The sequence below is a fragment of the Phyllostomus discolor genome, chromosome 7 (assembly GCF_004126475.2).
Source record: "Phyllostomus discolor isolate MPI-MPIP mPhyDis1 chromosome 7, mPhyDis1.pri.v3, whole genome shotgun sequence".
In the NCBI taxonomy this organism is placed as follows: Eukaryota; Metazoa; Chordata; class Mammalia; order Chiroptera; family Phyllostomidae; genus Phyllostomus; species Phyllostomus discolor.
The window spans coordinates 26,250,067-26,265,366 of NC_040909.2; the positions used below are offsets into that span (position 1 = coordinate 26,250,067).

General features: G+C 34.0%; 1 protein-coding gene across 1 annotated transcript in view; it reads left to right on the top strand.

Annotated features, from left to right (window-relative positions):
• The window catches only part of TBC1D5 (TBC1 domain family member 5), a 482,939-nt gene that overhangs the window by 236,355 nt on the left and 231,284 nt on the right, over positions 1–15,300 (top strand). Inside the window, exon 5 of the mRNA XM_028518682.2 lies at positions 4,369–4,435. Coding sequence (XP_028374483.1) covers positions 4,369–4,435 — 67 coding nt within the window. The remainder of the gene's footprint in view (positions 1–4,368; positions 4,436–15,300) is intronic.

The following is a 15,300-nucleotide window of genomic DNA, read 5'->3' on the forward strand; positions in this document are numbered from 1 at the left end:
TTCTTTTAAAAATTTTTATTAATGATTTAATAGGAATAACATAAATTTTATCTTCTTTAATTGAAATTGTCCACTTAAGATTTATTTATTTAAAATAATTCCTGTGTATTTCTGTTTTACATCTGAGTTTTTATTACAAAAAATTTTTTCAAAATATTTAGAGGACTAAATAAGACCGTAAAATTATTAGAATGTAGATAAATTGACAATAATAGAAAAATGGAAAGTTACTAAATACATGAATTTTCTGTATTTACTTGAGTCCTGATACTTAGACTTAAATAGTGGCTCTGGATTGTAGCACAAATAGCCTACTGTTGGTTACCTGATTCCTGATACAATGTGATATCTTTAGTGTGGCTACTGTCTTCATAGATGATGCCAAATCTTATGCTTTGCCTTCACCATGTTTCAACATGTAAGTAGAGTTTTTAAAAAATCATTACTTAAAATGAAATTTTAAATGTAACTGACACACTTCAGTAGTAGTGCTACTTCATTTAAAAGACATAAAAGGTTTTATAGGTCTTTACGCTAACATTTATGTCATCTTATCCTATGACAGCTAACACGTGGTTACCCGTGGCTTTATTGTCAGTAAGTGTAAACCAGGTCTTTTTTTCCCCTTCCTGTTAAATATTTGTCACACATACTTGGTGATATTTCTCTTATAATTCAGAGATAAACCCTTTTTAAAATTATGTCATAGTTATCAGAATTCATACCTAGTGTGATGTGATATTCTAAACTTGGTGTTTTTTGATATACACTGAAGACACAATTGAGAACATGTGTTCATTTATTAGCATTATTCTGGTTCTTCTTAACCTAACCTAGCTTAAAAAATTCTGGTTCTCCCTTCGTAAAGCGATGTTTGTGTATAAAAAACACTATAGAATCTCTTGTAAACCTTTGTTTAGTGTGATCTCAACAGTGCACAGATAATTACTATAAATGCCCGTCACTAAACATGACTTCAGTGAAAGCTAAAAAGGAGTCTGGAACTCGATTTTCATGTTTTCAAATTTAAGTCACCATTATCTATATTATTGGCTTAATAAGTTAGATACATATATATTATAAATTACTAGTGGAAAATACTATGCCTTTTGTATCCTCGTATGAAACAATATAACTGCAAGCATTTTTTCAAATCAGCCAGCTTATATTAATTTTGAATGTTATGAACTCATTTTACAAACTTACCAACCAAAGAGAAATAAATGTCTTATATAAATTTCAAACTGTAGTGGTCACAAGTAATTGATAAACTGTCTCTACAAAAATAAATGTTGAACAATGTTATATAACATATAGTAACGATACATATGTTATATATTATATGTAATTTATGTAGTTATTTAAAATTTACTCAGTTAATAAATCCAGATTATTTTATTGATTAGTTTATGTTTAATATTGAAATATTTTAAAATCACAATTCTTTTTAAAAATTTTAGTCTTCTTAAATTACCTTTTATCAAGTAAAAGGAAGTCTGTTATCTTAAATTTCAGTATTTGTGGTGTTTGATCATTTAAATGTCTTTGTGTAAGTTTACTTTAGTAGTGTATTTATGTATGTGTGTCTGTGTGAGAAAGAGAGAGTGTTCGTTCTGAAAACAACCTCTGCATCCTGGTTACAGCTAAGGCTACCTGGTAACTTAGTTCATGAATCAAGAACAACTTAAAACATTATATTAAACTCTCTTGCACCCTCTGTTGTTATTTTTAGGGAACACTACACATACCTTCCTGTGATTATTGATGTTAGGCTTATTATAATCCCTGTTAAAATTAATACTTAGTATATTATACTTACCTAAAAATTATGTTGATAGTAAAGTAATATTTGTTTTTAATTCTTATTCATTTTTTTCTTGTGTTACAGATATGTTTTTATTGTAAATCAGCTTAAAAATGAAAGATGAGGCTTTCTGTTTGCCTTTGATTTTTCCTACTTACCAGTTTTAAACCCCTCCAAATGTTTCAAATGACAGTCTCTACAGTATATAGCGTACTCTATACACAATTTTCCAGAATTACAAATTCTGTCTGTCTTTTTGTAAACCTTTCAATTGTCAGACATTTCCTTCCAAAATAACAGCCTGGAATCGTCTATACTAAAATTAAGGATTTATAACTGTAAGGAACAGATGTTTTCATAAACATTTGCTATAATTAATTTCAACTAGAGGATTGAAGGAACAAAGCAGTTTTCCCGCTTCAAAACTCTATTGCCTTTTCCTCTTATAGCAAACTCTGAAATCTTTTCTCTAATACTGTTTAGAGAAACAATTGTACTCCTTATTTGGTGTGTTTTTGTGAAAGAAAAAGTGCTTTTCCCCCTTACTACCATGTTTGCAGGTTACATTTAACATGATATATTCATTTCAAATCAGGTATAAAATAAAGAACGCTTTTGTAATGTATAATGATGACAAAACCTAGTAGTTTATGAAAACCCTAAAGTCTTAATTATTTAAAGGATTTTATATTTGATCTGATAAATATCAGAAGGCAAGCAATGTTCTGTTGGTGAGATTTTATCTATTTAAGTAATCATAATCTTTAGTTTTAAAGAGAAAGAAGGCTCATATTTTCAATCCATGATATAGTACTTATTCTATACTGATTATGGAGTGTTTCACAGGAGATGTCTGCAAGCTGTTAAATAACATGTGTTGTAGAAAATTTTCATTTAGCAAGACAGAGACTAGTTTTCCTTAAATTTTTTAATGTATTGTAATACCATTAATTTTTTAAAGGAAGTGAAGTACGTTGAATGAGTAATTTTATGGTTCCAATGTCTTTAAAGAATTAACAAGTGTATACCCGGTTAGATTGATATTAAACATTTAACTGTTTTTTGGATTATTTTCTGCTATGATAATTCTCAACATTTTCAAGTTCTGTACTCCATTTTAGGATTTTTATTTAATAAAAAATACTGGAAGCGCATTTTGAAAAGTAACAGAGCTAAAAGTTCAGTAAGGGGGCTCAGTTCAGTTCTCATCCTCCTAAAACTTGGGTGCAGCTGCAAAGATTTTGAAGAGAACCAACATTCTTGACTAATCTGTCAACTGTAAAATGTGCAAAGAAAAATAGGTAGCTGCCATTAAAATTACATTTCAGCTTTCAATAACCATTTAATGAGTAGCGTAATTATATAAGTATGGTACCTTAAGTACTATACTCAATAATTAAAAATAATCTCATCTTTAAAGTGAAAGCTCTGTAATTACTATTTGACTTAACCAGGACCACTGTGATGATCTCCACCGGCACCTTGGGTTGTTCAAAGTGGATTAAAAGTATAAATTAAAATTGGATATATCATTAAATTATTAAGCTTTAAATATCATAAAAATGAATATAACCTGATGTTTGAAAGTTACATTACAGGAATTAGGAGTATAAAATATAATCAGACTCTAGTCATTTAATGTGTTTCTAAAAAAGATGATATGTTTTATAGTAGTTACTGTGGTTTCATAAAGACTATACTTTGCAGTATGTATTTTAAATTTTAAAATATTAAAATTAAGTTTTTGTCGATAAGAATATGTATTTTATATTGCGGCATTGTTAAGCATTTTTAAACTCCTTTAGCAAATTTATTTTTTTCTACAATTTTAAACTGATAGGTATGAATTTGTTCTAAATCTGATTTTATGAATATGCCTGTTGCTTGGGTGAAAATATTTCCCCTGAATGTTTGATGTTATCACGTAAAGCAGAAATAATCTTGATGTTGCTATTTTTTAAATTTTTTTAACTGCCGAGCTTTTGCCAACAGGTAAAACCTAAAATTTTGGGAAGAATATTAAGGTGTACCTGGAGCTCACTGGAAGGCATAATTGTTTACCACCTCCCGCTTCTGCTTTCTTCTCTACTTCTGTGCATAACAAATTCTCAGTTAGGCTGAACTGGGGCTGGAAACCATTGCAGGTCTGCTCTGTGCCTCCCGACTGTGACACCCACCAGTGTCATGGTGCGTGACTCGGTCACTGACAAAAAGTTGTTCTTCATTTATAAACATTAGTGAATGATTTAAATGGTTTATAAATGTTGGCTTGTCTCTGATTCGTAAGAGAAAAAATCTGTACCATTCTTTATTTGTTCCTGTTAGCAATTACTTTGGTAGCATTTCTATCCAAGTTAGAAGCAATGGTGTTGGTTTATATGTTAGCATCAAAATAAGTTTTCAGCCTAATGGGCTCTGATTATAAAAGACATTTGGGGGAGGGATAAGCAGATACACATTTTTTTGACCCAATATACTGTATAAAGCTGTCACATAGTAGCTTTTCAACTGAAATATTCTGTTTTATAATCTCCATGATTTCAGTGTTTAATTTTTTTTTCCAGGAGACGCAAATAAAAATGGAAGAACAAGTTCTACATTAGATTCTGATGGGACTTTTAATTCTTATAGGTAGGTGATGAATACGTTGATACATACTATTACAAGATAATATACAAGTTACCCAATCTTACAGGACTCAGACCTTACAGTGGTAAGGAACTGTTGCCTGTGCTTTAAAAATATGACAAATGTAAAAATACTATGCTAAGCAATAGTTCTGCATATTTATTGAGTAATAGAAAATGCAGTATTCTAAATTCTTGAGTAAATGGACTTATTATTAGGTATTTCTTGTTAATCTATATTAGGATAATTGGAATGAATATACATGTAGTATTAAGCTTCATTAGAATCCATTTTTATTTTTGTTTTTTCAGTATATCTGTTACAGTGTGAAAGGCTTCCTTTTCTTTAAGTTTTCCGTGAAACGGAGAGTACTGTTGATTGAGTAGCTAAGAGAAGGGGATAAAATGTAATCCGGTACCTGTTCATCAGGTGCTGTTTGTTAATGTCCCATTTGGCCCTTCAGTGCCCAGGGCGGTTATGATCTCAATTAGTGATTTTAAAAAAGGATACATTAGTTAAGAAAATGTGTATCTTAGCTATTCTTTGGGTAATATTCTCCTTTTAACTTGAATTTGCTTGAGTGTTTATGGAATTTGTACTTTCATAACAGAGAAACCTAGAACGAAGAAGGAGTAAAGTATTTCCAGTAATATTTGAAAATTTGTTCACTGAACCAAAATGATGTAAAAACTAGGTTTACTTGTAGGGAAAAACTGACAGATTCAATAATAGTACATCGTGGTGTTACAGATAGCAAAGCAGATAGTTGAAGTATTTTCATTGGAGCACACCGTCCTCAGGGTTACATGGACCTGGCACTTGTGCAGTGGCACCATAAAATACATACAAGAGCCGTTGTGCACTTGGAAACTCATGTGACTATTGAGCTGTCACGCCTTCTTTTACATAATAAATACGGATTTTACACTTAGAATTTTTATATTTATTTGAAATCATACTCTATGTCCCTAATTGGAACTGTGTTATTTGTTTTCTTGGATTCCAGGCAAGCTTTTAACATCTAGAGTAGGGTCCTGTGCACAGGAAGCACTTAATAAGAATATGGTCCATGTAAAAGTTTTTATAATTCGTTTATGAATTCCAGAAACAAGATGATAATTGAAACACTTGACATCTTTATTTTATACCAGTTGGGGTCTGTATAAATAATCAGTCTTTCAAGTGTCATGGATACTACAAAAGGCTTGTGTTCCCATGGTGTTCTAGAAGGTATTATCACAGCAGTAAAGATCATACGTTGTCATTATATTTTCACTGAACCTGTTCTACCTTATAAATGTTGAAATTCTCCAGATTGTTCATTTTAGTGCTGAGTTGTGATAGAAACTTAAAATTTGACATATTAAATAATAGATAGAATCCTCCATCTGAACATATTATAGCTGATCACTCAAAAAAACCAAAGGTGAATATAAACGATAGTTAAATAAATGTTCATGATTTGGCGTGTAACTGAGAATGTTAATATGATAATTTATATGAAATCTATGGTGGTAACATTATTAGATATAAAAACAATAAAAATAACCAAGACAAAAGGAAAATAAAGATATATTTCAAAGAAAGGAAAATCTATGTGTATATAAATTCAGTTGGTGAATTATATTTTACAATTACATTTATAATATAGCTAATTATAGTAAATAATGGACATAATATAAAGTTAAGAGAAATGTGTTAATGTGAATGCACAGTATTATCTTGTAGTTTATTTTCTTGAATAGTTTGAAGATAAAGGATCTTTTATTGAATGATAATTGTATTTTGAAAATGAACTCCTAATGCAACTTTGCACAATAAATACTAATGTTGTTAACTAATATATTTTTAATCAATGCCTGTCAGTGTTGTAATGTTAGGATATTAATTTATTGTTGTAATTAAAAAGGCAAGATAAAAGCTCACGTAGTACAGTCTATAAAACAAGCTTTTAATAGTTGGCAGGCCAGTGCTGTTATTAAATAGTATTATAGTATTTAAGGTGTGAAATGAATATTTTTCTACTCAGCAGGCAATAGCTCTTAGAATATAATGAGCTTACTTGTGAATTTGACACTTGGGTTAAATGCAGAATTTATAGAAGCACAGCTCTGGGGTATATTTTCATATTAAGGTTAACTGATAAAACCTAGGCATTGTTGTAGAATCACACTAAAATGGCAACAGAATTGTCAGTAAAATTCACTTTTGAAAATGAAAATTATTTTTCCTGCCATCATAGCTCTTTTAAACTGACTAGAAATAGGCCATTGGAAAAATGTGAATATTCCAAACCCTCAGACATCCTAATAGTTCTACCTTTGTATTATTTAAACTGCCTCAGAAATCCTGACCACCCTTCCCAGTTAGACAATTCTGGCTGTCAGCTGAGTATGAACATACTCAAGCTGTATCTACTTGTGTCCAGGATAATGATTAGCCTTAGTTTGTCATCTATTAAATGGATGCTTCCTGTTCACAACTGTTTTAAAGACTGAGATAAAATGCATAAGATAAAGCCTTTTGAAAACCTAAATGCAGAGCCATGGCATTTATTATTATTCCTTTGTGCTTGCCTGAAAAATTGTCAACTTTGTAGCCTTAGTCCTTATTTAACCCTCTACCAAGTGGACCCTGTCAGAGCATATGCCAAGGTTTTATTACATTTTGATTTTGTCACCTAAATCTCTATTTTCCATTATTTGTTTCTATTACTGTGATCTATAGATTTTCAGTTTCAGGAGGGCGTAGTTTGTTTCTTTCACTGTTTTGTTCATTAATGATGCCCAAACACAGCAAGTTGGTTCAAATCCTGACTCTAAACACTTTGGAGACTTTGGACAAGTTTTAGCCTCACTTTCCTCATCTTTAAAGTGGCAGTAATGAAACTCACTTCAGAAGAGTTAATGGGATCATGTCACTAATGTCACGTGGCAAATGCTGAATACATTTTATCTTCTAGTCAATGTCATATCATTGTCATCATCATTATCTTTTTGGTAATGTAAAAATTTTATTATAGTGCTCTACTTTAGAGACACCAAAAGGAAGATTTCTGAAAATGTGTCTGACGGGAAAATGACTTTGGTCTGTTAGTGGACCTAGCAGACTTTGGTCTGTTAGAGCTAAGAACAAGCCTGCTTGAAACTCTCAATCTCTGATTGGGTATTATAGATTGCCTTTAAATAACAACATTGTACACATAGTAAAGATAAAAAGAAGATGTTTTACTATCAGCATAAGTTCAGAGACGGATTTTTGGAATTTTGACCCAAAATTGTGAAATTTAAAATTGATGTACCCTAACTATAGCTTTGTGTGCCCACTGTTCATAGATTTGGTTTTCATAGGCTGGGAGGTTTTACTTTGGATGCGTCTTTTGTGATTTTTGCTTCATTGATTGAAAATAGAGTACAGCTGCATTAACTGATAGGGTACCAGCATGATTGTTGTATGATGCCTGAGTAGTAGACTAGGTCTTGTTTTGGAAGTTTTTGTTAGAATTTGATTGTATATCTCCTGACTAATTTGCAGATGACTTATTAAAATGGCAAAGGAATAAGAATTGAGATTATTGGTTTATACATTATGTCTTATAATATTTTTAGAGACCAATTTTAATGTTTTGGTCACATAACGTGAGCTTTCTCTGTTTCTTATTCAACCATTAATACTGAGAGACCCCTTGCTGGGTATGAAAGAAAAGTAGTTTGCCAATTAGCAGTTTGCAGTAGATGTTTAGCTAAGTGACTGTTGCACAAGGTCACGTGGTGGAAGGAATATTCTCTCAGTGCCACCCCAACCCCCTCTTCCCAAAGGCAGCTGACCTTCTCTGCAAGGAGGCAAGCCCCTTGCCAGCGTATATGACTACAGACGATTACATTAATCTATTTAGCTGTAGTACCAGCTGCTTGCATGTTTTTAATTATCTTATTAGGTGGTATAACAGTGACCTATGAAATAAATTGAAGGTGAACATTTTGAAATTTCCTTTCATTTACCCTATGTTTCTAAATACCTTTATTGATTAAAGTACAATTTCTACAAAAGTTCATAGAAAATCTACATGGTTTTTGAGTCAATGTAATGCTTTTTAAAGTATACTGTCATAATTCCAACTATAGAAATAACTTCATTTTTGTCTCATTAGGTTGTGTTTATATAACCACAAATCCCTGTTAAAATCCATTGGTTTAGTAGTCAATTTAGTTAGAAAACTCAGGCCAGTTATTGATATTCTCTGGGGAACTCAAAATAATGCTTAATTTCAGACATTGTCTTGGCATTCTCTAAATGGCATAGGATATATTGTAAATCATTGTAGATTACTTTACAATAAGTTTGTATATTTAACTCTGATTTTCTTTATTCTGTATATACACTAGTAAATCATCTAGCCTGCCCTCATTATTTTCAGATTTTAATTTCACATGGTACCATTACTCAGTATATTTTCCCAAGCTGTGCTGTTAGGAAATATGTACTGGTACTACTTTAGATTTTGATGATTTGAGTATGTTCAAATCATGCTTTGTAAATGAGTGTTGACTCCATGATACACAGTTCAGAATAACAACCAGTGGTTATTCAATTACAAATCAGAGCCAGTATATGAAGACTGTAAATTGAGTTAGAAACTCAGGTGTCGGGGTAAAAAAATGATGGTATTTATATACAAAAGGATTGCATGTGTGTCTTTTGAGTTAGTAAATTCTACAACTAGGATAGTAAGGTGACTTGAGACTGGTAAATCTATAAACACTTTAAATACTTACAAACAACATTATATCTTTTTAAAATCTAAAGAAATACTATATTTCATATTTCAAAAGAACTTTTGTTGAAAAAATAAAGGGAATTCTTTCCTTTTCTATAGTGTTTCTTTTCTTGGTGTAAAGTTAGTGGGGTTATCTCTGGCTAGTGTGGCTCAGTTGGTTGGAGCACCATCCCATAATCAAAAGGCTGTGGGTTCAATCCCCGGTCAGGGCACATGTACAATCTTTAGTCTGGGGTTATAATTTCTTAGTAGTGATCAAAGCTTCTAGAGTTGCTCTAATGTAATGGTGCTAAAATTTCTTAATAACAATCAGAGTTTTCATAGTTGTATTTCTCTCATAAAATGGTATGTTCTACAGCCCCACAGAGCCAAAGCTGTTTAAGTTGATAAAAAAATTTTTTTTTAAATTCAGTTAGGTTAGTTTTTATAATTTGAAAGTCAAATCTTGAAAAAATATATTAATTTGAATTTACTGTAGCCACTGAGGAAATTTTAAAAATCAGGCTTCAGGTTGTATCACAAAGATTTTTATGGATCATCTTTACATGTAATAAGCAATTTGGGAGGAAGTGGAAAATGTGCTTCCATCGCTAACATTTATTTTTGGTATAATACCTCCCCCCCACCCCGCACTGTATATAAGAATGTCACATGTCTCTCAAAATAACAGTGAAGCAGTGATTCAAAAAAATTAGAATAGAGATCATTTCAAATTCAGAAATCTAAGTTCTGGTTATATTCTTATATGATAGAAATTTGTTGACCTGTTATTTTTAAGAATAAGAAGTCATAGAATCATTTGACTTGCTAAAAGCTATACTGTACTAGTTTATTCAAGCCACTATAACAAAATACCAGAGACTAAGTAGTTTGTAAACAACAGAAATTCATTTCTCACAGTTCTGGGGTCTGGGAAGTTTAAAGATTAAGGTGCCGGGCAGATTTGGTGTCTGTTGAGAGCCCATAGCCTACCGTATTTTTAGGACTATAAGACACACCAGACCATAAGACACACCTAGGTTTCAGAGGAGGAAAATAAGAAAAAAATTTCTGAAGCAAAAAAATGTGGTAAAACATTTAATAACCTGTGACCCTGCTCCACCCCCACAGTGAGCCAGGTAAGCTACCTTCAGATTATAAGACACACTCCGATTTCCCCCCCAAATTTGGGGGTGTGTCTTATAGTCTGAAAAATACAGTAGTTCCTACATGGTCTTCTCACTGTGCTCTTGAAAGGTGGAAGAGGTGAGAGAGCTCTCTGGGGACTTCTTTTGTAAGAGCACCACACATGAGAGCCCTCATGACTTAATCATCTCCCCAAAGCATCACTTCCAAACACTGTCACACTGGGTCTCAGGATTCAATACATACATTAGAGGAACTGGAGCGGGAGCACATTCAGTCCATAACATATATTAAAGAACATAGAGACCAACCTTAAACCCCCATCCCACTCCACCACCACTTGCCATCTTAAGTTCCTGAGGCCTTGCCATTTGAATTATTTTTTCAAGGCATTGTAGCTTAGCAAATAGCTCAGAAAGGAGGACCTAGAATTAGGATTTCTTTGCTGATTCTTAGAGCATTGCTTTTCTTACTTTGAGGTGCTGCCTTTATTTGGTTGCGGATCTATATAATTATGTGGCAGAAACTCTTAAGTTCTTAAATTCATAACTTAGAGAAACAATTTGGAAAAAGCACACAGATAGAAATAAGGCTCCACCACTACGGACTCCACCACTTACTGACTGTGACCTCAGGCAGGACGACTGATTTCTCTGTTAATAAACTAATCACTAAAATTCTGTGGCACACCAAAAAATATATTTTTTGCTGATGTGACCCAAAAAATAGGTATAATTTTAATTCATTCACACTGGTCAGCTATTGTTGTGTTGGCTTTTAGAATCATTTTATTTGACAGTCTAAGGGAAAAGAGGTCAGTGGCCCTGACTAAATTGTCAGGTATCGCATATTTTAAAAATTCTTGCAGCATATCAGTTGAAAGTCACCACCGTAGAGTTGTAGGGAGCATACCTACAAATATGTTGAACACCCGGCCTAGTCACCTACCGCATAGAAGGTAATAAATACTAGTTTCTTCACATTTCCTTTTCTCTCTCTCTCTCCTAATTTTTTTTTCAATTGTAATCAACTTTTTCACCTCACATTGTTGTCTTTTGTCTCAGAAAAGTGTTTTTTTTTCCAGAAAAGCATTTTTTAAATTCTATGTAGCTTTAAGGTAGCAGTAAATGATATTAAAGAATCAAATCTACAGTTATCTATAAAATATAAGACCTACAGATATCTATTGTTACCTAGAAATTATATAGGAGGAATTTTATAAAACCCATACTGATATATAACCTTATAATCTTATTATTAAGTATATCTTATTTTCATATTTGCTCAAATAGCACCACAGCCTTTATAGTTAAATTATGACTTCAAAGAACACAAAATGTGTAATCTTTTTATTTTCAAGAAACCAAAATCAGAATGTTATCTTTTATTCTTATCTTCATAATGGAGCCACATTTGATAGAAGAAATGAAAATCACATTTGAATGTTGAATATATCTTCTTGAAGTAACTTTACTATTTTTATGATAGTATATCTAGTCAATATCTATGCTTCTCTGTAATATACAACCTGTCTAAACTAATTATTGATCACTTAAGGCTCTGGAAATATGTTACCTTCTATTTAAATAATCAACTGGTCATGTTCATTCATGCTCCAAATAATGATATTTGGGTCAAAGACACACTACATGTGGAACAGTGGTCCAATAAGATTATAATGGAGCTGAAAAATTCCTATCGCCCTGTGAGGTCTCAGCCAGCATAGTACAACTCATTGCTCACGTGTTTGTGGCGTGCTGGTGCAAACAGACCTACTGGGCTGCCAGTCCTGTAAAAGCATAGCACACACAGTTCTGTAAGTATATAACATTTGATAATGGTCATAAGTGACTGTGTTATTGGTTTCTGTACTTAATATACTATAATTTTTATCACTTTTAGAATGCATTCTTTCTACTTACTAAAAAAAAGTTTACTGCAAAACAGCATACTGTGTAACACTTGCAGCAACCTCATACATCTAGTTTATTGTATCTCTTCCTTGCATTAGTCTCTCTTGCACTTGATTCAGTCTCGTTTTGTTTATTCGTGGTGACCCCCAAGCACACAAGATCCACCACTCATGTTGCTAGTAAGAAGCCACATCAAGTGACTGACCTGGAAATGAAATTAGAAGTGATTGAACACTATAAAGGTGGAAAACCAGTGATGGTTACTGCTTACCAGTCGAGCATGTTCATTCCACCATAGCTGTGATCTTGAAGAACAGGAATGAAGTGATGGATGCTGTTAAGGATCTGCTTCATTGAAGGCAGCGAGACTAACAAAAACTGAGGAAGGGGCCATATCAGACATGGAGAAGCTTCTGGCGACCTGTGTGGAAGACCAGATGCAGAAGAGTAGCTCTCAGGACCGTGACGATCATGGCTGAAGCAAAAAGTTTGCAGTGTTGAAGGAAGAGGCTGAACCTGACTAGGGTGTTGAATTTACTGCTAGTTCTGGGTGTCTTAAGCACTTCAGGATTTGTTATTCATTGCATAATATGAAATGAGTGCTGAGTCTGTTGATGCTGATTTGAAGGCAGCTGAAGAGCTTTTGGAAACTCGAGAAAAGCTGATTGTGGAGGAAAGTTACTCACCACAGCAAATATTCAGTATGGACGAATGAAACCTCTCTATTCTGGAAATGGGATACCTGAAAGGATTTTCATGAGGAGACCAAGTCAATGCCAAGTTCAAGTCTTTCATGGACAGGATAACAATATTGCTTGGGGACAGTGTTGCAAGCTACAAATTGAAATCCTTTGTGGTCTGGCACAGTGAGAACCCCAGGGCCTTGAAGCGCATCACTAAGCACACACTGCCAGTGTGCTACAGAAGCAATAAGAAGTCATGAATGACCCAGTTCCTCTTCCAGGGTTCCCTCCTGAATTGCTGCCTGTGAATTGGAAAAGCAGTCTTTAGAGAATAACATACCTTTCAAGATTTTGCTGGTTGTTGATAATACTCCTGTAGTTCCTCTTTTTACTGGTGATCTTGATCCCAAAATTAAAGTGGTGTTTCTTCCTTCAAACCCCACCTCTTTAACCCAGCCAATGGATCAAGGAGTTATGGAAGCTTTTGCAGCCTACTACCTGAGAGCAGGACTTTTGCCCAGGCTATTACTGCAACTGAGGAAGACCCTGCTGCAATACTGAAGGATATAGAGGGATTACAACATCTATGACTGCAGCAGGAACCTTGCTTGGGCTTGGAGTGATGTTACCAAGGAGGGTATGAATGGTGGCTGGAAGCAAATGCTCAAGAAGTTTGCCCGTGACTTCAGAAGATTTGCCAAAGATAAGTAAGTTGCAAAAGTCAACAAGGCTGCACTTGAGATGGCAAACAGCTTTGACCTTGGCGTGGACAAGGGTGTCATTGAGGAGCTCCTAGACATGGTTCCTGAGGTATTGACCAGTAAGTTATTTGAACTGGAACAAGAACTCATAGCTGAAGAAGAGGTAAGAGAAAAGGAAACTGCAAGAGATGAAAAAGAACCCCCAGGAAAATCCACAGGGGGAGGGTTTAGCAGAAGTGATCATAGACCTTAGCAGGTTCCTTAAAGAGTTTGATAATATGAACCCGAACACTGAAAGGTTTTCATTATTAGAGAGGGATGTTTATCATGGGTAATCTGCTTATAAGCACATTTGTGATAAAAAAAAAAAAGACAAGCCAAGTAAACCACTATACACATATTTCTGAAAAGGTAGTACGTCCTCAAGAAGAGCCTCAGGCAGGCCCGTCAGGAGTTCCAGAAGACATTGCTGTCAAAGGAACGAGAGCTCCATGCCCATTTTTATTCTTGAAGACCTTCCAGTGGGACAGGGTCTGGAGGCTGAAGATGGCGATACTGACCCTGACCCACTGCAAGCCCAGGAGAATGTGTGTGATTGTTTTGGTTTTTAACAAAAAGTTTAAAAAGTAAATTTTTTTTCTGCAGAAAAAAGTTTAGACAAAAGGACATAAGGAAAGAAGACATTTTTGTACAAATGCGAAGTATGTGTTTTAAGCTAAGTGTTATTTTCAAAAGAGTTGAAAAGTTACGAAGTTTAAAGTTTATAAAGTAAAAAAGTTATAGTAAGCTAAGGTTATTACTGAATAAAGAAATGTATATATTTATAAACTTAGTGCATCCTCAGTGTATTGATGTTTATAAAGTCAATAGCAGTGTACAGTAATGGCCTTCACATTCACTCACCACCCACTCACGAGCTCACCCAGAGTTAGTGCAAGCGCCATTCAGGGTAATTTCCCTATGCAGTTGTCCTGTTTTTTATATTTTATACTGTATTTTATGGTACCTTTTCTGCATTTCCATATGTTTAGATACACAAATACTGTTGTGTTAAAATTGCCTACAGTGTTTTCAGTATAGTAACATGCTGTAACAAACAGGTTTGTAGCCAGCCGAGGAGCAATGGCTACACCATGTAGCCTAGGCGTGTGCAGTAGGTTGTACCATGTAGGTTTGTGTAAGTGCACTCTGTGATGTTCGCACAGTGGGAAAACTGCCTGCGGATGCATTTCTCAGAACATACCCCATCACTAAGTGATGCACGGCCTGAAGTTAGCACAGCCCAGACTAATTTGAGTACACATGTTACAGAGTGAGTTCTTTTCCTTCAAGCCCTTTTTACTTCCTGTAGCTAGGATGTTTCTTCATATTTATTTATATACATCATCAGATGCAATCTCCACTCACCTAAAAACTGTGTACACGTTTATCTTTGAAAAGACAGGTCTCCATTTGACACACAGGGATGTGAGAATGAGCAGCTCTGAGTCAGTCAGCTCGGGGAGTCCCGTCCCCTGGGCACGCTTCTGTTTTCCCCTGGTGGTCCGTGTTGAAGTGTGCCCACTGTCAGCCCTGTGAATTTTTGTAAGTGAATTTGTAATACATATATATTAATTAGCATGCTGCTTTTTTAGGTATGGCAGTGAAATAGACAAAGTCAGTTAACTCT